Source organism: Brassica napus, chromosome A7 (genome assembly GCF_020379485.1).
Source record: "Brassica napus cultivar Da-Ae chromosome A7, Da-Ae, whole genome shotgun sequence".
Taxonomy (NCBI): Eukaryota; Viridiplantae; Streptophyta; class Magnoliopsida; order Brassicales; family Brassicaceae; genus Brassica; species Brassica napus.
Window position 1 is genome coordinate 18519387 of NC_063440.1, and position 20072 is coordinate 18539458.

At 36.3% G+C, this 20072-nt stretch overlaps 4 protein-coding genes across 6 annotated transcripts; 3 read left to right on the forward strand and 1 right to left on the reverse strand.

The window, feature by feature from the left end:
- The first annotated feature begins 3113 nt into the window (after window positions 1–3113).
- On the forward strand, window positions 3114–4272 carry LOC125576165. The gene is made up of 3 exons (XM_048735570.1): window positions 3114–3675; window positions 3814–4085; window positions 4168–4272. Exons 1-3 carry the CDS (start codon window positions 3114–3116, stop codon window positions 4270–4272), a joined length of 939 nt encoding a protein of 312 aa, XP_048591527.1.
- Window positions 4273–4960: 688 nt separating this feature from the next.
- LOC125576225 (golgin candidate 3-like) lies at window positions 4961–9185 on the reverse strand. 3 transcript variants are annotated; one of them, XM_048735680.1, is made up of 16 exons: window positions 8821–9185; window positions 8619–8717; window positions 8417–8539; window positions 8004–8117; window positions 7691–7799; window positions 7548–7612; window positions 7276–7443; window positions 7029–7142; window positions 6783–6923; window positions 6329–6625; window positions 6185–6250; window positions 5901–6103; window positions 5753–5807; window positions 5485–5670; window positions 5192–5382; window positions 4961–5116 (listed from the first exon to the last, which is right to left on the reverse strand). In XM_048735680.1, the coding sequence occupies exons 1-16, from the start codon at window positions 9013–9015 to the stop codon at window positions 5107–5109; spliced, it is 2136 nt and encodes a 711-aa protein (XP_048591637.1). In that variant the 5' UTR covers window positions 9016–9185; the 3' UTR covers window positions 4961–5106. The 3 variants fall into 3 exon arrangements, with proteins under 3 accessions (XP_048591637.1, XP_048591636.1, XP_048591635.1); XM_048735679.1 differs by lacking the exon at window positions 4961–5116 and having other exon boundaries at window positions 5138–5382; window positions 6783–6920; XM_048735678.1 differs by lacking the exon at window positions 4961–5116 and having other exon boundaries at window positions 5138–5382.
- Window positions 9186–10456: 1271 nt separating this feature from the next.
- Window positions 10457–12203, forward strand: LOC106353274 (delta(8)-fatty-acid desaturase 1). The gene has a single exon (XM_013792994.3). The coding sequence runs from the start codon at window positions 10663–10665 to the stop codon at window positions 12010–12012; it is 1350 nt and encodes a 449-aa protein (XP_013648448.2). The 5' UTR covers window positions 10457–10662; the 3' UTR covers window positions 12013–12203.
- A 4537-nt stretch (window positions 12204–16740) lies between these two features.
- Window positions 16741–19055, forward strand: LOC106353275 (F-box/kelch-repeat protein At3g61590). Its single transcript, XM_013792995.3, has 2 exons — window positions 16741–17114; window positions 17657–19055. The coding sequence occupies exon 2, from the start codon at window positions 17668–17670 to the stop codon at window positions 18892–18894; it is 1227 nt and encodes a 408-aa protein (XP_013648449.2). The 5' UTR covers window positions 16741–17114; window positions 17657–17667; the 3' UTR covers window positions 18895–19055.
- The last annotated feature ends 1017 nt before the right edge of the window (window positions 19056–20072 follow it).

The following is a 20072-nucleotide window of genomic DNA, read 5'->3' on the forward strand; positions in this document are numbered from 1 at the left end:
TCTTTTTTTATGCCTAAATTCAATTTCTTCTGAGCAGTTATTCCACAAAGAGATCGTATGAGATATTGTTTTGATGTTCAGATTTGTTTCTTGACTGTTAAGAAGATTAATAACTGTAAAAATGTCTATTTCGAATATTATATGTCTATAACTGAATCTCCAACATGAGACAACTTTGTTTAAAAAATAAATAATTTCATTTTTTATACTATATAATAAATATATATTATTTACTGATAATAAAAATATAGTTATTCATCTATCACAAATATCTATGCAAATATGTGAATCATGTACAACAATCAAATAACATAATGGTTTTCACAAAGAAAATTTATAAAATATATTTATGTTATGTAGTCTTATTTTATATTTTTTAAATAATGTAATACAATATTATACATTATTTTTTAAAATTAAAAAAATACATATAATATCTTATCCGCGCGTAGCGCGATTAAAAAATCTAGTAGCGATAAAAATGTTTACTTCTTAGTTCTTACACCAAATAAAAAGTTAAAAGAAGGTTCTTTCATTATATCAATGGGAAAACTGCCAAAAAAACCTCAAACTTTCAAATCTAAGCCAATAAAAGCTCCAACTCATTAGTGAACTATTTAAATCTCAAATTGTTTAAACTTTTCCATTTAAATCATAAACTTTATTTGACCGAGCCAATACAAACACCTCAAAAGTCAACAGTTATAAACATGTTAACACCGTTACCTAATAAAACTATGTCGTTTTTGCCTAACATAAACTCCCCTCAATGGCATGATCAATGAGTGGAGCTCTGTTTACAGTCAATGGCATGATCATTAGAAACTCTTCAATATATTTCTGTCGTCTCTGTAGTTCTTGTCATTTTTACCAATTTCTTTTAGTATGTAATGAAATGTTAAACTTGAAGATAAACGATTCCCTTTGCTTCGATATTCATATCACAGATAAGCTTGAGCTATATATATATATATATATATATATATATATTTCAGCTCTTGCGACAAAAATACATTAAGCAGAAAGATTCTTTTCCTCAACCTAAAAAACTGAAATATATAAAGGATACCATCCTCAACCTAAAAAACTGAAATATATAAAGGATACCAAGTACTCCTACCAAGTTATTATATCCAAATAGCACGTTGAATTGATGGACTATATGTATAGGTGGTCAACACTATATGTATAGATGATAACTAAATAAAAACCATTAGATTATTCATATCCGCAAGACTTGTAAAGAATGGCATCGACCTGTACTGCGTCTTGATCTTCTTGATTTCTCCACACTTTTAGCCACACTTTCCAATCAATAGAACTTAGCATCAGTTGCATAACTTGCATCTAATATGTTGTTTTTGTTTAGTCCTGATGTGTTGATGCTGACCTCTCTACTCTTTCCCCCTTCAACAAGAAATTCTAAACCCTAATCCAGTTTACGCGTGTGACTTCTATCAGAAGCTTCGAACTCCTGATACATTATTTTCGTCTCAACCACAAGCCGAGAGAAGCCGACAGCACAACCTAAACAAACAACGAAACTGCATCTTTCAAGTTTCTGGACGCAAGCCCTGATGGTTGTTTAATACCTCTGTCGGAGAGTTTGGACTTAGAATCACTTGTGTCGACGCCAAAGTCATCTTCACTAAATAATAGCACCGACGCATAAACCAATTCAAGTAGTATCTTCGGTTTTAGTTTCCAGGAAAATTTCATATCGCCAACATAACTGAGTAGAAAGATTGTAGTTTTCGTTTAGGAATTTCGGAGAATAAGAGCACCCGCAACCGTGGATTTTGATCAATCCTTAGCCCAAATCCGTTGGTTTAGGGTATTAAAAAAATAATATTTATGCTTAATGGAGGAAGGACTGGGCCGTCGCGAGGGTTTAGACGGATCGAATCCTTAGAGACGTGGCTTCTTCTGAGTGGGTGCGTGGGCTATGCGTTTGGGTGGGGTCAAAAAAAAAATTCATTTTCCATCGAAACCGAAAAAAAAAAAAGTAAAGGAGAGAAAGGCGATTTACAGGCGATCTCTCTCGACTTAGTAGAATAGTTAATGAAACTCAACTGCTGTGGTGTGATTGCTTTTAATTAGTTAAGTGATAGAAGGCTTATTAATAAGCCTTCTGTGTCGCTAGTAGAGTGTCACAGAGAAGCAATTGAAACCATGGCTAATAACTCACAAAGTTTTACTAGCTTTCTCCTTAGTCAAAATACAGTTGACCTTGATTCACCAGAACCTTTTTGGTTCGGTAGTCAAGGTCCTGATGTGTCTGGTAGCGAGGTTCCTGTTGCGTCTCCTGTGCTGTCTGGTACCGACGTTGGTGCTAAGTCTGGTGTGAATTCTAACCCTGAGAGGAGGAAATGGACTCTAGCAGAGGATAAAATCCTTATTGGTGCTTGGCTAAACACCAGTAAGGACTCTTGTCACTCTGTTTTGACAGGTTCACGCATGTGGGAAGGAGTCACGGGTGCATTTGGTCTGTAGCTCTTGTGGGAAGGAGTCACGGGTGTTGCAGGAGCCACGGGTGTTGTAGGAGTCACGGATGACTCTGTTTCCTTTAGTATAAGTAGTAGTGTTGTAGTTGTTTCTGAGAGTTTGTATTAATCAACTCTCTTTGTTTTCCTCGGAGCTGTTCTTATCTACCACTGCACTGAAGTTTAGGTAATCTACTCTATTTGTTTTCAAACTTGGAAAAAACGTGTATCCTCTAGTATTTGAATGATTGTCTGATGTTCTTATCAAACGTGTAAACTCGGAGCTGTTCTTATCAAACTGATGTTTTTTGTTCTTTAATTCAACATATGTAGTTTGTGACTATTAAGAATTGTATCAAGCTGATGTTTTCTTGTTCTAGACTTTTACTGATAGAAATAATGAAACCAATGTTGAACCAGTAGCAAAAATTTGATTACGAGTTCTAAAGCAATGAAACCAATGTTGAACCGGTTGCACAAATTTGATTACGAGTCAAACCAAACCAATAATGAACTTTAATGAAATTTGATTATGTAACATTGCCCATTTGTTTAAAATAATATTTTGGTTAAACCTATAATAAAAATTTATATCCAATCTTATTTGTTTAAGATAATTATTTTCTAGAAATGTCATCATCTTCATCCGATGAAGTCGATGCAAGATTGGACGAAATTTGCGATGAATACGTGGAAGAAATATACAACGACATAGTGGAGACCCAAACCATACCACAAAGGACACGTCAGTATGTTGAACGACACCGCGAAGGAGGACAAGACCAGTTATGGAATGACTATTTCAGCGAAGATCCGACATTCTCGACTGCAATTTTCAGACGCCGTTTTCGCATGAATAAGAATTTATTCTTGCGTCTTGTTCATGGCCTAGAAGAGTACTTTCCATTCTTCCAGCAAAGAAGAGATGCGACCGGGAGATGGAGTCTTACGGCACTACAAAAATGTACTGCTGCTATTCGACTGCTTGCTTATGGTAATGCGGCTGACACCGTTGATGAATATCTCCGACTTGCTGAGACCACTGCACTTTCGTGTTTACATAATTTCACAGACGGAATTATACAATTATTCGGAAATGAGTATCTACGACGACCCACACCGGAGGATCTCCAACGGCTATTAGATATTGGAGAGAAACGAGGGTTTCCTGGGATGGTCGGGAGCATTGATTGTATGCATTGGGAGTGGAAAAACTGCCCAACCGCTTGGAAAGGACAATATGCACGTGGATCGGGAAAACCGACAATTGTCTTAGAGGCGGTAGCTTCTCACGATCTTTGGATATGGCACGCCTTTTTTGGTCCTCCAGGTACCTTAAACGATATTAATGTTCTCGATCGATCTCCTGTTTTTGATGACCTTTTACAAGGTCGAGCTCCGAGGGTAAAGTACATGGTCAACGGACACACGTATAAGTTGGCGTACTACCTCACAGACGGTATATATCCAAAATGGTCGACATTTATCCAATCTATCACACTCCCACAAACTCCTCAACATGAGTTATTTGCTAAAGTTCAAGAAGCAACCCGAAAAGATGTGGAGCGGGCTTTTGGAGTTTTGCAATCTCGATTTGCAATTGTTAGAAATCCGGTTAAAACATTGAACAAAGAAAAGATAGGGAAGATTATGAGAGCATGTATCATACTCCACAATATGATAGTCGAAGATGAACGGGATGGATACTCTCATATTGATATATCTGAATTTGAAGAAGGAGACGCCTCCAGATGTTCAGAGGTGGAAACCGAGATGCCAACAAATCTGAACAATATCTTTCCCACTCGGAATGATCTTCGTGATAGGCAAACGCATGAAAGATTGAAGAATGATTTAATCCAAAATATTTGGAATAAATTTGGTGATGAAGATTAATAATTATTCTATATTTATGTAAAATTTTTGTTTTTATGTTTAATTAATGTATTTTATGTTTAATTATTGTTTTAATGTATAATTATTGTATTTTGATGTTAAGTTATGAATTAATTAATGTATTAATTAATGTATTTTTTGTTAAATTAATGTATTTTTTGTTTATTTATATTTCACAAAAAAAAATATTTTTTTTCCTAAGGATTCTAACTTAAGGATCACCATTGTACACACTTTTTTAACAAGAGTCCTTAACTATTCAAAAAAAAAAAAAAAAAAATTTTAATACTTTAATAATCCTATGGACTCCACAATGGGTGCCACCATTGTGGATGCTCTAAGGTGTGGCAATTGGGGATTTAAGGGGAGTTTATATTAGGCGAAAACGATATAATTTATTAGGTAACGGTGTTAACATATTTTTAACTGTTGACTTTTAAGGTGTTAAAATTAGTTCGGTCAAACAAAGTTTGTGATTTAAATGAGAAAGGTTAAACAATTTGAGATTTAAATAGTTCACTAATGAGTTGGAGCTTTTATTAGCTTATATTCGAAAGTTGGGGATTTTTTTGGCAGTTTTCCCTTATATCAATACATCAGCAAATGAAAAAAACAGTCTGAAAAAAACAGCTTATAACTTCCCTTAAACAAAATTGGACTGAGAGAAACAAACAATTGTGGTATGAGATCATAATTACAACACAAGACTCCACAGATACTCAAACACCTATTTTAAGTCCTATTTTAAGTGTATGCAAGCGTATGTAAGATGTAAGTATGAGTATTTACCACCTTATGGAAGTACTCTCGAGAGACGTAAATTACTGTCCGATGATCTGAGAGGCACCGTGGAGCACTCCGAATCAGACAAACCCGCGTCTTGTCTTGTCTTCTCTGAATCTTGCTTAGCTTTGGTTGCTGCTGCTGCTGCCTCTTCTGCTTCTCTTCTTTCTCGCTCTTCTGCGTCTTTCAGTAAGAAATCCACCCATAAATCCGCAAAAGACTGTAAGAGAACCAAAGAACAATATCTCTTAGTGAAACTTGCTCTGTGTATTGATTCTATGACTTGGATCAGTGCTTTATTGTGTAATGGAGAGGTTTTTACCTGGTTATCAGAAGCCGCATTGGCATGTGAACCTGCGGGTTTCCCACTCAAGATTCCACCAACGAAGCGACCAGGAAAGCCCAAAACGCCTCTTACAACACCTTTACCGCCTCCTTGTTGTGCCACTCCAATCCGCTCTTTATCTTCCTCTGAGAATCCCAGCATCCTAACCATGAGGTCCAACACCTATGCAAAAGCAATGAAACAACTGACTAAATGTGAATGTCTGGAAAACAAAATAGAATATGGAATTAATTCCAATCTTTACCTCTTTGCTATGGTTCTTCTGGAAGTACGTAACCAGTAACTTGATTACGATACGCCTGCAAAAATATTTTGTGTTTAATCACTGCATCAGAACATCTAATTCTGACTGGAGAATCGAAAAAATCTGTATGATGTGATAATTGGTGTACCTATCAACTAGATTATCCGACTCCATTGACATTCTATTTAGCCTCGTCATGCTCTGCTCAAGAACACGGCGCACTTTTGCATTGTCTTCTTCAACCTTGCTTACTCTGTTTTTCCATTCAACCGCAACCTTTTCGGCTTGCAAGAGCTTATATGTGATGTCTTCCTTTTCTTTATTAGATGACTCCAATCGCTCATCTGCATCCTTAAGCAACATCAGAATAGCATGAGACCTATATGGATATGGCAGATCACATGAAACAAAGGAAAAGATAGTCATGCTTACTTTCAAACGAGCATTAAGCTTCATCGACTCATCTTTAGCCACCGCAAGCTCTCGTTCAAAATGTTCCTACAAAATGAATAAGAACTCATCGATAGATTGAGTGTAAGGAAGTAAGATTTTCAATTTCCTCATAGTACTACCAACCTTAGCTTCGGTTTCAGCATAGTACTGGCCAAGAGCTGTTTGAAGATTTAGAAGTTCAACATTCTTGGACTCGATTGTTCTCAAACAATTTGTTAGTTTTTGATTCAAGTCATCAATTGTTTCCTTCAACTTCCGGATTTGATTGTCATTGCTCAGCCTGTTATCCTCCTGACTAGCCATTGCCTGCTTGAGAGTTTTCTCCAACTGTGACATCTGATACCTTTGATATTCATTAGTCTGGCGGAGTTCTTCAATCAACTGGCTGTCTTCATCCATTTTCTCAGACTCTTCCATTTCCTGTAAAGTTATGGAAAATAAAACATATATTCATAATCTTCTATGAAACATATCAAGAGACATACAATAAAACTTTGTTTAGATTGAAGTCATAACAGATTTTAGGAGTGTTGCTAGAAAACAGAGATAATTTGCAAATACATGATCCAGAAGCTACCTTTTCGAGCAAGTGTTGTTTGAGTCGTTTTAGTTCTTGCCGTGCTTTATCCCTTTCCATTTTTGTTTCCTGCAAATCCGTTTCCAGTCTCTGCAGGGACTGCTCCATTTCTTCTTTTCCAGTAAAGGTTTCAGATTCCTTCTAGTTAAATATGGAAAAGGCATAAGGGAATATAGATACTTGATCCACATTTCATGAACGCAATGCAAAACGTGTGTATAATAAAGTGTCTTCTGGATTAAGAACCTTGTTCAAACTACTAGGATATCTTGTCAGAACCTCTGTAGTGTCTGGGAAGACTTTGCTACTGTTGGGCCTCCTGCTTTCTTCCCAAGCAGCTTCTAGCTCTGTTCGTTTCAACTATGAAGTGATGAAGAAAACGGATCAGATTCAGTCCAGATTCCAAAAGTCAAAGTAGACATACACACAGTTTGGAGAAGATAATTTTTTGCTTGCAAAATCATTCAACAGTATGGAATGGAACACGACAAACCTTGAGCTCGTAGTTTTCCTTCTCTAGTGCTTTGTTAACTTCTTTTAGATGTTCCATGGCAGTTCCAACAGCGTGGCTCTCCTGATCATTCAACTTTATCTGCAAGTGTTTGATTTCAAGTAATTTTGCATCCAGTTCACTATGCACTTTGCTAATCTCCAACGAGCTCTGCAAACAGATGGGAGTAAAGAAAATCACAAACTTGTAAGCAAGAGATATTTATTCCTAAATGAATACAGAAAATGCCAGTCTTTTCTAACTTATAGACTTACTTTGTTCTTATCTAACCTCAGAGACTCGAGTTCCTCCTTGAACGATTCACTCCGTTTCCGCTCCTCTGATGAATTAAGGTGAGTGAGAATACTAGATATCAGAGATAGAAAAGAAGCAATAAGCAACGAATAATAGTATATACCCTGCAGAGAAAGCTGCAATTCTCTGAATTTTTCACGCTCTTTTGCAAGTTCTTTAGCTTGAACAGCTGCCAGTGATTTTGTTCTATCTTCTAGCATATCAGCAAGGTCCTAAAACGCCATCCAGAGTAACGCTTAGAATTTAGTGTTTACCAAAAGAGAATATCGCAGATAAATAAAAGACACTTTCACCACTGCTAAAAACTGCTTCTTATGCATTACAAGATGTTACTAAAAAGAACGTGATTCGGAAAGTCTGATGAATGTATCTTAAAAACCAAACGAATTCAACACCACAATGAACGATGATGTTACCTTTTCCTTTAGTTTTGAATCAGTGTCCTTCCCTTTTCCATTGGACATAAGGCCTCGACCTTTTGAAAGTGACACAGATTTTTGAAGCCTGTTGGGTGACTGATCGTTGTTTCCCTGGAGAAGATTACAATCCAATCTATTAGTTTAAGACCTTAATGCACAATTGCAAACCTAAGAAAAGTTCGCAAATAGAGCATCTATACTTATCAAGATAATGATGTTGACATAACTTTCTAACTAGAAACGCTGAAATCGAGCTTCCTGAAATCTTTCATAACTTTGTTCGACCTAAAGAAAAGCTTTGCATCAAACTAAATCCCACTAACACGCTGAGAAAATAACTATTTCTAACACAAGAGCTTTCCATTTCATGATACCAAAGAGATGAAACAAGCATATCATGTGTCTTATACCTTGATAGCATTATTGTTTGAATTCCTTGAAATACTAGTTCTAGCCTCTTTCAAGGCAGCACTAGTAGAGGTCAGATTATGTTTCAATGAGCCATTCTCCTGGTTGAGTCTGGAGATCTGATCCTGTAATAACCCATTGGCTCTTTGGTGTAAGGAGAAAAGAGGTGGCTTGAAAGAAGTAAAAATTCTAACAAAAGCTTACCTCTTTATCTCTTAAAAGAGCTGCGTAATTAACTGATAAAGCTTTAATATCTGATTCAGACCCCTGAAGCTTCTTAATCTCTGCCTTATACCTCTCAATCTAAACCATTAAGACAAGCAACCTATCATTACACAAACTACATTTCGCTCAGGACTCAGACTTCGAGTACCATTCCAGTGATATTCGGATGCTTGATCGATACCTCGTGATGAGCAGGCGATTCGATTCCATCGGAGATCTGATACCTCGAAGCTGACCTGGAACTCCTCCGACCACCGACATTATTAGCTGAACCGTAACTGTGAAGAGCCTCTTCATCTTCGTCGTAGTAGTCTTCGTGCACATCGAGCGCGATCTTGTTCAAGTTTTCCTTCAAATTCTCAATCGAACTCCACATTGCTCTTTCTCTCTACCTCCTCTACAGCTACTAAACCCTCAAAACCTTATAGACAAATGCAGATTACTCCTGGTTTGAAAGATGGAATCATGAAGGTTCTTCTTCCTTGCCCAGTCGAATTGACAATTTATTTTCCGAGAAACGTAGAAGAAAGAGATTTGGAATTTGAAGATTCCTCGTTACGTTTTGAAACAGATCACTCGTAGTAGACTCTTAGTAGCAGTTATCACTAATGGGCTTTCAAGACTAAAGCCCAATACATTATTATGGACCGTCTAATTATATACATCTGCAATGCCAATTATATGCCCTTACCATTTCACTGAACATAATTAAATTTCAAGCCTAATATCTTCTTCTGAATAGTTGGCATTTCAAATATATTTTTCCTAACCCCAAAAAATTGTAAGAGTTTGTACCAATTTCAAACTTTTATAATCTAAATTTTATATATATGAATTTCAGTTAAAACAAAAGTGACATCAGTTGAATATTCTGTCTGTTTAAAGTGAATAATCATCTTCCCACTGCTTGCTTGCTTTCTTGCTTGCCCAGTCTCCTCCTTAACATGAAAAGTCTCTCTTTAATTTCCTGGTTGAGGAATTTCCCTCCCATTTACTATTTGATTTACAATATTTAAATTTTATTTTGTCGACATGCATTTAAATATTATCAAAGGGTACGTATATCTGACTTTTTTTGTCTGTACCACGCTTGAGAACAAAAATAATAATTGCTTTGATGAAATAAAATACAATTTATTTCAGATCTCAATAAGGGGAAACATATCTTCATGAGTTAAGAATAACTCAGAAAAAGATCTCAAAGAGCACAGCTGTGTGTATGAGACCAAGTCATGGATAGCAGTTGAGCAACAGGGACGGTGCAAGTGCGCTAAGAAATCTTTTCTTAACATAAAGTGATTATGCCATACTATGAAATTATTATTATTATTATTATTGAAGGCAAACCCATATTCATTTTTTTTTTAATTTTGATTTTCTAAAACTACTTTTCCATATCAGAAAATATCTATGCTAAATATATTCATTTAATTTAATAAAATAAATTTGTGAAGCTAAGAACTCTCAGTTTTCAGTAAAAGCAAATTGATTAATTGACCACTATTTTCTGAAAGTATTTTCTCGGTCAATACTATACCATTTCTTTTTAATGTTGACGTAAGAATTGACGGACACCAACCAATGAATGAATGATAATAGACTGCAACGTAAAATATCTAAAGCTAAAACACATGGTGTCTATCTTGCATTTCATAACTACGAGGGACAGCACTAAGTTCCCTCATTTTTTTTTTATTTAACATAACAAACAATAATTTAAAAAATGGTCCCTCTTTATATCACAAAGAAGAGACTTCGCACGTGAGAACGACTCAAGTAGGCACACTTGGCCACCTATATCATATGATCCCTATATTCGTTTAATTTGAAAACATAAATATATCAAAACACAGAGTGAGAAGGATTCGATTCAAATTCAGATTCAAGATCCCATTACTATGTGAAAGAAAAAGGTTAGTGTATCTCTCCAATCTCTCTAACCTTTTGTACCAATCCGAATCTCGAAAACGAGAAACCAATCGCCACTAGATTCAGATCCCCCCGAGCTTTCGAATCATCATCAATGGCGGAAGAGACGGTTAAAAAGTACATTACCAACGAAGATCTCAAAAACCACAACAAACCGGGAGATCTATGGATCGCGATCCAAGGCAAAGCCTACAACGTCTCCGATTGGATCAAATCCCACCCCGGAGGCGACGCGGTGATCCTCAACCTCATCGGCCAAGACGTCACCGACGCGTTCATCGCTTTCCACCCCGGAACCGCGTGGCACCACCTCGACAACCTCTTCACCGGCTACCACGTCAGCGACTTCCAAGTCTCGGAGGTCTCCCGCGATTACCGCCGCATGGCCGCCGAGTTTCGCAAACTCGGCCTCTTCGAAAACAAAGGCCACGTCACTCTCTACACCTTATCCTTCGTCGCCGCCATGTTCGCCGCCGTTCTCTACGGCGTTCTCGCCTGTACTTCGATCCTCGCTCATCAACTCGCCGCCGCGATACTCGGACTGTTATGGATCCAGAGCGCGTACATCGGCCACGACTCTGGACATTACGTCATCATGACGAACGAATCGTGTAACAGATTCGCTCAGCTCCTCTCCGGTAACTGCCTAACGGGAATCTCGATCGCGTGGTGGAAATGGACTCACAACGCGCATCACCTCGCGTGTAACAGCCTCGATTACGATCCCGATCTGCAGCACATCCCCGTGTTTGCAGTCTCCGCCAAGTTCTTCAACTCCATGACGTCGCGGTTCTACGATAGGAAACTCGCTTTCGATCCCTTGGCGAGGCTCTTGATCAGTTACCAGCACTTCACTTACTACCCGGTCATGTGCTTCGGGAGAATCAACCTGTTTGTGCAAACGCTCCTCCTCCTCTTCTCCAAGCGCGAGGTTCCGGATCGCGCGCTAAACTTCGCCGGAATCTTGGTGTTCTGGACTTGGTTCCCGCTCTTGGTTTCCTGCTTACCGACTTGGCCGGAGAGATTCTTCTTCGTCTTCACTAGCTTCAGTGTTACGGCGCTTCAGCATATTCAATTCACGCTTAACCATTTCGCTGCTGATGTGTACGTGGGCCCGCCCACGGGGGGAGACTGGTTCGAGAAGCAGGCGGCGGGGACGTTGGATATCTCGTGTAGTTCGTATATGGATTGGTTCTTCGGTGGGTTGCAGTTTCAGCTCGAGCACCATTTGTTTCCGAGGCTGCCGCGTTGCCATTTGCGGAAAGTGGCTCCGGTGGTTCAGGAGCTTTGCAAGAAGCATAACCTTCCGTATAGGAGTTTATCGTGGTGGGAGGCGAATGTGTGGACTATTAGGACTTTGAAGAAAGCTGCTTATCAGGCTAGAGACGCGGCTAATCCTGTGGTTAAGAACTTGGTTTGGGAAGCTTTGAATACTCATGGCTAAGTTGACTTCGGAATCAGACAATGAACACTTGTTTTGTTTTTTGTTTGATTATAATCATCATCATTATGTTTGCTTTTGAATATTTTTTAAATTTCGTGTTGTTACTGTGGAAGAGCTGTTATATTGAATTGTAACGAGATTTATCGAGACTCTTAGCATATTATTTATTTGAATTTTGTTTTGTTTTCTTATATCTACTAACTTCTGTAATTGTGATTCACATGGCTGGCTCTTTTTGGTATCTGAGACTTTTTGTTTCTGGTTTTTGCTTTTGCCAATGTCTTTGTCGTGTTTACATCGTTACGGTGTGGGTGTTATTCTTGATATCCTGCGTGGTCCGAAATGATGAAACGTTGCAAGGATGTGGGCTATTCTGCTTTTGTCATAGGTCGATCTAGCATATGCTAGTGTCTTTTGTCATAGACTAGCTTTGCGCCACTTTTTCAAGGCCCAAATTTGTTATAATAGTGCTGTTCGTTTTATAAACGCCGGAATTGGCGGCAGCGTCTCAAAATTACAGTCATGGCCACGGCAGTTGCTGTACAAACAAAACAACACGGATCTGTTTATTCAGTTGCAGCGTCAAGTTCAACCCAGCAAATACGACGCGGAAAATCTCAGCGGCAGCGGCAACCTCGTTTCCATGCCTCCGATTGTTCGTTGCGACTACTTTTAATTGGAACACCAAAGAATTTGTTTATGCCCTAGCTGTATTTTTTTGACGCGGCCGCTGATCGCAGCGTCGAAGAAAAGAACAGAGCTAATATGGAAAATTCTGACCACTATTTGTCTCAAAGCCCAATAATACAGCGAATGTTGGTCTTGAAATATTTGGAATGAGCAAGAGATGGGAGATTTTAGAGTCTGAATACATGAATACAAACTTTTAATTCCACTGATACTTTGATCAAATCTTGAACATGTAGGATCCACGGTATCTTGTCAGCGGAAACAAGGTAGGAAGGAGCTTAAAGGAAATCAATTGAGAAAAATTTATTGGATGTCTATAGAATATGGCAAGGTTCAAACTAAAATTAAATTCTCTAGAAGAACATACTCTTTTCATCAAAAATTGAACTTATGAACCCTTTAAAATTTTACTACATAATCTAAGGCTTTGAATGGTGACCAAGGAATGAAAGGGAACACTGAATTACTTATCATTCCAAAAAACATCACCATTCACAAGGAATAGTTTTTCCTCCTTGTTCCTCTTCGTTCCCTTTTTTGTAGAGAAATATAGAGGAATAAACATTCCTTTTTATTCCTACAATTTTATTCTTATACGTTCCTTTTCTATTTGTTCTTCGTGTTCCCGAAAAGATCACCAGTCGGAGCCTAAGAGTTTAGTTTTTCACTTATCATTTATGTCGTTTTTTTTTGCTTAAAGTCTAATAGTCTATGTCGTTGTTTGTGTACAAATTCTAGAGAAAGCACGCAAGTTTCTTTGTTATCATGTTTCTCGACGAATGTAGGATCATGCTGGTTGTTGAAAAATTGGTTGCTTCAATCATGTTACTTAGAATTTGATCTAAGAAAATGGACCAGTCGTTTTCTAAAACTAAGAGAAAATATATAGAGAGAGGATAGGTCTATAAGACTATAAGTTGAAAACGTTGTGGAGAAACAGTACAAAAGGGAACAATAAGATGTGGAGCAGAAGAGAACATCATCATGATAAAATGCGACTTCGAAGTTTGTTGGTCCACTTCCGTTTGCTGCCAAGAAAAAACATTAACAAGTCCACTTCAACAATCATTTCTCTTTTCTGATATATATTCTCTTTACTTCCCAACTGTTATATATGTTGCGAACTTGGTGGAACTATCTATGAACATATGTTTATGTATTGAAGAACCAGAAGCAGTCCTCAAACTTTGAATGCTTGAAGCAAAAATAAAAAGCAAGGCCTCATAGTTAGTTATAAAGGGTAAATGAAATGAAGATATATGGTCGAGTAACTCACTCTCCAACATCACTTTTGAGCTTTAGATATCATATAAAGTCTGCAAATAGTTTCGTAAAACTAGTTTATAATTCACGAAAGAAAACAGATAAAAAAAATATGTGCGTGCATGTGTGAGTGGATTTGCTCCATAATGTAAAGAATGAAAAGTGAGGAGACTTAACGTTCACAAAGGCATGTCTATATATGTGGCACCAGCAAATAGGCCAAACTGATTAGTGCATATTGATCTTGCTATATCTTCCGAACAGTCATCACGTCGCAGTCTTGTTCTTTTAACGACAAAATAACTTTGTTTCGTTGACCAAAAAAAAAAAAAAAAAAAAAAAAAAATAACTTTGTTTCATACTATTATCTATTAGATGTTAAACACGATTTGACTTCTACCTCTAGGTTAGTTTTAAATTTGGTTTTGTCTTTAAATGAGTTATACAACAAAATATCAAAGGTGACTTACTAGTGGTAGTCACTAGTCAGACAGACTTGCAAGCCTTTCTACTATGCATCTCTAAACCACTCATGGATGTAAGAGTCATATATATTATGATGCTACAAATCGAAAAAGTGATTTATACCTTGAATGGCCATCACGTATACAAATAACAGTTGAATTCATATTAAAGGAACACATACACAAAAAGACCCAAGTTTATTCAAATACATAACCAGAGAAATGTGATCATAGAGTATGTGAGCCACTGATTGTATGTATGTTACTACATGGAATATAAATACTGGAGTATTTACATAACCATAAAGGGCAAGGGTCCTCTAAAGAAGAAAGAAAGTAAAGCGTATGAGCTGAGATCAATATATAGACACGTTATATGTAGTTAGTGCATATGAAGCCATCAGCACTTTTAAGTTGCATATAATATTGTGATTGCGAATTTCTGCTTGTCCTCGTGTGTTGGTTTTGAGTTTGTTATTGTATAGTGAGTGAATGAGTGTATTAGGTTAGGTAAAGGGCAGCGCCACTCAGAAACTGAGAGAAGTCTAGGCTAAGAAAAGTAGACCTTCCAGTGTCTGAAAAGCAAAGTATTATTACGGACCAAACGAAATAAGAAATGAAAACAACATTTTGATTTGTTTTTCTTTTAATAAAACAATTTTTGATTAGTTTATTGAGCTACTGTTATTTTAAAAATAAAAAAAAGGGTTTTTAGTAATTAAACCCCTCAACTAAAGATGAATCGTAAAAAAAAACCCTCAACTAAAAATCATGTGAAATAAACCCTCAACTTTAGTTCTGTTAACATATATTACCCTCCGTCTAAAAAACCGTTACGGAGGGTGACATATGTTAACGGTTTATAAGTTGAGGGTTTATAATGTTGAAAACTTAGTTGAGGGTTTTTTTTACGATTCAAAAATAGTTGAGGGGTTTTATCACTAAAAGTCATTAAAGGGTTTTTAAGTTATTTATTATCCATTTATACATTGTTTTAGATTGATTTGTAAGCCTTTAAAACTAATTTATATTTTTAATATATTAATCTATTATAAAATTAATTTATACATCTTAAATTAATAATTTTCAACACGATTTACAACTTATTACAACTTATTATAACTTCAAAATATTAAATTATTTGATATTTGGCAATAGTGATATAAAAAAATTGTGTGTTTATATCGTCATTTTCAAATATCAAATAATTGAAAGTTTCTAAGTTATATTAAGTCTTAAGTAGTGTTGAGGATAATTCATCCATGAAGTCAATCTTTCTATTTGGAGTATGACGTACTTTTTTCTTATTTTCATTATTTTCGTCATCAGGCTTATACTTTCCTATTTTCCTATATTGTTCTTGATTTATTGTATTACTTTATGTTTCAAATATATTATTGATCAAGAAAATAAAAATATAATGTAGTTATTCAGAAATCAATGAGAATAAAAATAATCATGCATTATTTTGGAGGGGGAGAAATATGAATCGGATGACAAAAATCATGAAAATAGGAAAAAGTGCGTCATACTCTAAATAGAAAGATTGACTTCATGGATGAATTATCTCGACACTACTTAAGACTTAATATAACTTAGAAACTATAAATTATTTCATATTTGACAATGACGATATAAACACACAATTTTTTTTATATCACTATTGCCAAATATCAAATAATTTAATATTTCAAAGTTATAATAAGTTGTAAATAGTTTTAAAAATTATTAATTTAAGATGTATAAATTAATATACAAATATATTAATGTATTAAAATTTATAAATTAGTTTTAAAGGCTTATAAATCTTAAAACAATGTATAAATGATAATAAATAATTTAATAATATTTAATGACTTTTAGTGATAAAACCCCTCAACTAAAGATGAATCGTAAAAAAAACCCTCAACTAAAAATCCAGTGAAATAAACCCTCAACTCATAAACAGTTAACATTTGTTACCCTCCGTCACGGTTTTTTAGACGGAGGGTAACATATGTTAACGGAACTAAAGTTGAGGGTTTATTTCACTGGATTTTTAGTTGAGGGTTTTTTTTACGATTCATCTTTAGTTGAGGGGTTTAATTACTAAAAACCCTAAAAAAAAAACATATAGGTTGATGAGTAAGACAGCATTATTATTGGTGTTACAATTATTTTTTTCGTTGTTTTATGTTTTGTAGTATTCGTGAAATACTTTTTTAAAACTATTTTCATGCGCTATGTTGTATTCGAATTTTTATTTATCTTGAACTTTTTTTGATCAAATTTATTTTAAACTCTTTTCCCATCAAAAACAAAAATGGCAAAAAGAAAATAAAAAGAAGCAAAGAGCAAACGTCGTCGTCGTCTTCTTCTTCTTCCTCTCTCTCTCTTTTGTCCTCCTCCTTCTCATTGTCCGTTTCATTCGTATTTATATAATCGAACCCGAAACGTCTCTTCTTCTTATCCCTTTCTGTCTATCAAACCAGATTTGTCTTAACCTCTCGCTCTTGTCCTGACAGACCCATTTCATTTCCATCTGCTGTTCTTAGGAAAAATCTAACATTTCGAGTCTTTTCATCAACCAATCTCCACAAAAGCGCCATTTCCACTCGCAAATCTAAATAAAGTCAGATACTTTATCGGTTTGAATCTCGAGAATTCTAAAAATTCAGAGACCCCACGAGCTCCCTCGGTTCGAAGGTATGTAATAAAAATCGAGATGGGTTTCTGTTTGATCTTACCGTCACTTTCTGCTTGTTTTTTTAATGTTGGGATGGTTCATTGATCTGTTGTAATCTTTGATTGATGATGGGTTTTGGAATTTAATGATGTATATGCTGTTACCAGATGTTCGATAGATGTAAGCGTGGTTTAGCCTAATTTCATATTTAATGAACTAAACGCTTTACCTAATATCTAATCTTTGTATTAATTGTCATCAAAGTTGAAATCTTGACGTTGAAATAATGACATAAGCTTTTCACTCTTTTGGTTTCTGTCTTAAACATGTATTATTGCTTTACTTGACTATGTCAAAAAATTATTTCTCGTCTGCATTTTCGATTTTGCTATGCATGTCTCATAAAAGCAAATCAATTTGTGTTGTGTAATGAATCTAACTAGATGAGGCTGTGTGTTGTGTTTATTTATTTAATGTTCTTCTGCTAATGGATTGTTATGGTTTTCAGTGTTTGATGTGTAAAAAGGTTATAACTTGATTGATTAATATGTATTGTTTTCAGTGGATTTAAGGATGGAAGCAGAAACGTCTTGGACCACTTATCCGTACAGTTACATCACTACACATGTCCCTGAAGCTGAATCATACTCTGACCATAGCGACGATGATGAGACCAAAGTCCAAACCTTTTCAATGGATTCTCTTCTCCCCAACGATCTATTAGAGAGAATCCTCACCTTTCTCCCCATTGCAAGCATCTTCAGAGCAGGCACCGTCTGCAAAAGATGGAACGAGATTGTCTCTTCTCAAAGATTCTTATCGAACTTCTCCAACAACAACTCTGCTCCTCAGAGTCCCTGGTACTTCATGTTCACTAGCACAGACGACCCATCCGGTTATGCTTACGACCCGGTTATCAAGAAATGGTACGGTTTTGATCTCCCATGCATCGAGAGTTCGAACTGGTTCGTTGCTTCCTCTTGTGGATTGGTTTGTTTCATGGATAACGACTGTAGAAACAAGATCTATGTCTCGAATCCGATAACCAAGCAGTGGAGGAGGCTTACCGAACCGCCAGGTCACAGATCAACAGACTACGCAGCGTTGTCTGCCTCTGTGAACAGAGCAAAACAGAGCTACTCTGTTTCTGTAGTGAAGTCGAAGCAAGTTCAGGGAGATTTCTCCCAGTGGGAGATCTCTGTACATCTCTACAGCTCTGAGACAATGACTTGGACAACACGTTTGACCGATGTCTTAACCGGATGGAGAGGAGGAGACGAGAGTGTGATCTGCGGCAATGTTCTTTACTTCTTGATTTACTCAACAGGAGGGTCTGATCATCGCCACGGCTTGATTGCTTTGAACTTATCGTCGGTATCATCCTCTAACGGAGTCTTGATGAGGAGTTTTGTACCAATGCCGTGTTCTTTAACCTGTGGGAGATTGATGAACCTCAAGGAGAAGCTTGTGGTCGTTGGAGGGATAGGGAAACACGATAGACCAGACATCATCAAAGGGATTGGTGTTTGGTGTTTGAATGGAGGAGGGAGAGAGTGGCAAGAAGTGGCGAGGATGCCTCAGAGATTCTTCCAAGGCTTTGGTGAGTTGGATGATGTTTTCGCTAGTAGTGGCAGTGATGATATGGTTTATGTTCAGAGCTATGGATCTCCTGCGCTTTTGACTTTCGACATGAAGTTAAAGTGTTGGAAGTGGTCTCAGAAGTGTCCTGTGTCCAAGAAGTTCCCTCTTCAGCTGTTTACTGGGTTCTGCTTTGAACCAAGACTCGAGATCGCTCCATAGCTAAAGAAAGTGTTGGCCTTTTTTGGGTTTGTTTTTGCACAGATAATACGGGTAATGTTATTCAAGAATATTGTTATTTACAGTCTGGTTCTTTATTAATCATAGAATTCTCAAAAGAGACCCATATAGTTTTAATTTAGTCAATCGAATCCTTACTAACATGTGGCCCTTATGGCTGGCTGCCCACAATATCTCATGATTCTCATTGTACTGAAAACTGGAGGTTGTCTTGTTGCTGTTCCTGGTGGATAAGATAAACCTTTGTTTTAAGATTAAGGTGTATTCATTGTAGATATCTAGCTGTAAATTGTTTTAAGATTTTATGTCTTTTTTGTACTTGAGTTGAAACTGGACCTAGTTTGGTGATGGGATTTGTCAGGTTTGGCAGTGTTAGGTTTACAAGTGATGGACAACAAGCTATTTAAAATAGTCTTTGTTGTTGCATTTTTATAATTTTCTAATGCCAGTTATTTCAGGTTTTAATAGCTTTGATAATCTGCTTAAATTTGAATTAGCATATTATTTACTCCGACCCATCAAATCAGTAGAGACCTAAAACATCAAATCGAAAGAAGAAGACTAAAACAAGTTGGCTTTGATGTGATGATTTAAGACAAAACACATAAAAATTTCACAATATGGTCAGATCCAGTTTTATGTATTTAGATGTCTAAAGAATAAATATTTTTGTTCATAAACCATTTCTGTATATTAACAAAAAAATTATGCACTAAAACTTCTATATACAATATTTATAAATTTTGGTGTCTAAAACAAAATGTTTGGTGAGTTTTAGCTCAGTGTCAGCCATGTTGAAGGTAACGTAACAATCTTTATATAGCATGAAGATATTACTGGATCCACGAATACACAAACTAATCTGAATATATGTGAAAGAGACATAATTTTACTAAAGTAAGCTATAGTAGCAAATCATATGTGAAACCGTAATGAGAGTAAAGTATTGAGCCATCTGAAGATCATTCCAATGATAAAACATCAGATTGATGTTCTTCTCATACAACTCTGCTTTAATGTGACAATCTCTTTATATATCTCAGTGCTAATATGACTTTTCAATTGCTCTAAACATTTTGGAGATTAGTAACCACCAGTTGCTATGGATCTCATCAAAACCAAACATTCCAGCTCACCCACAACTAGTATACAATCTTCAC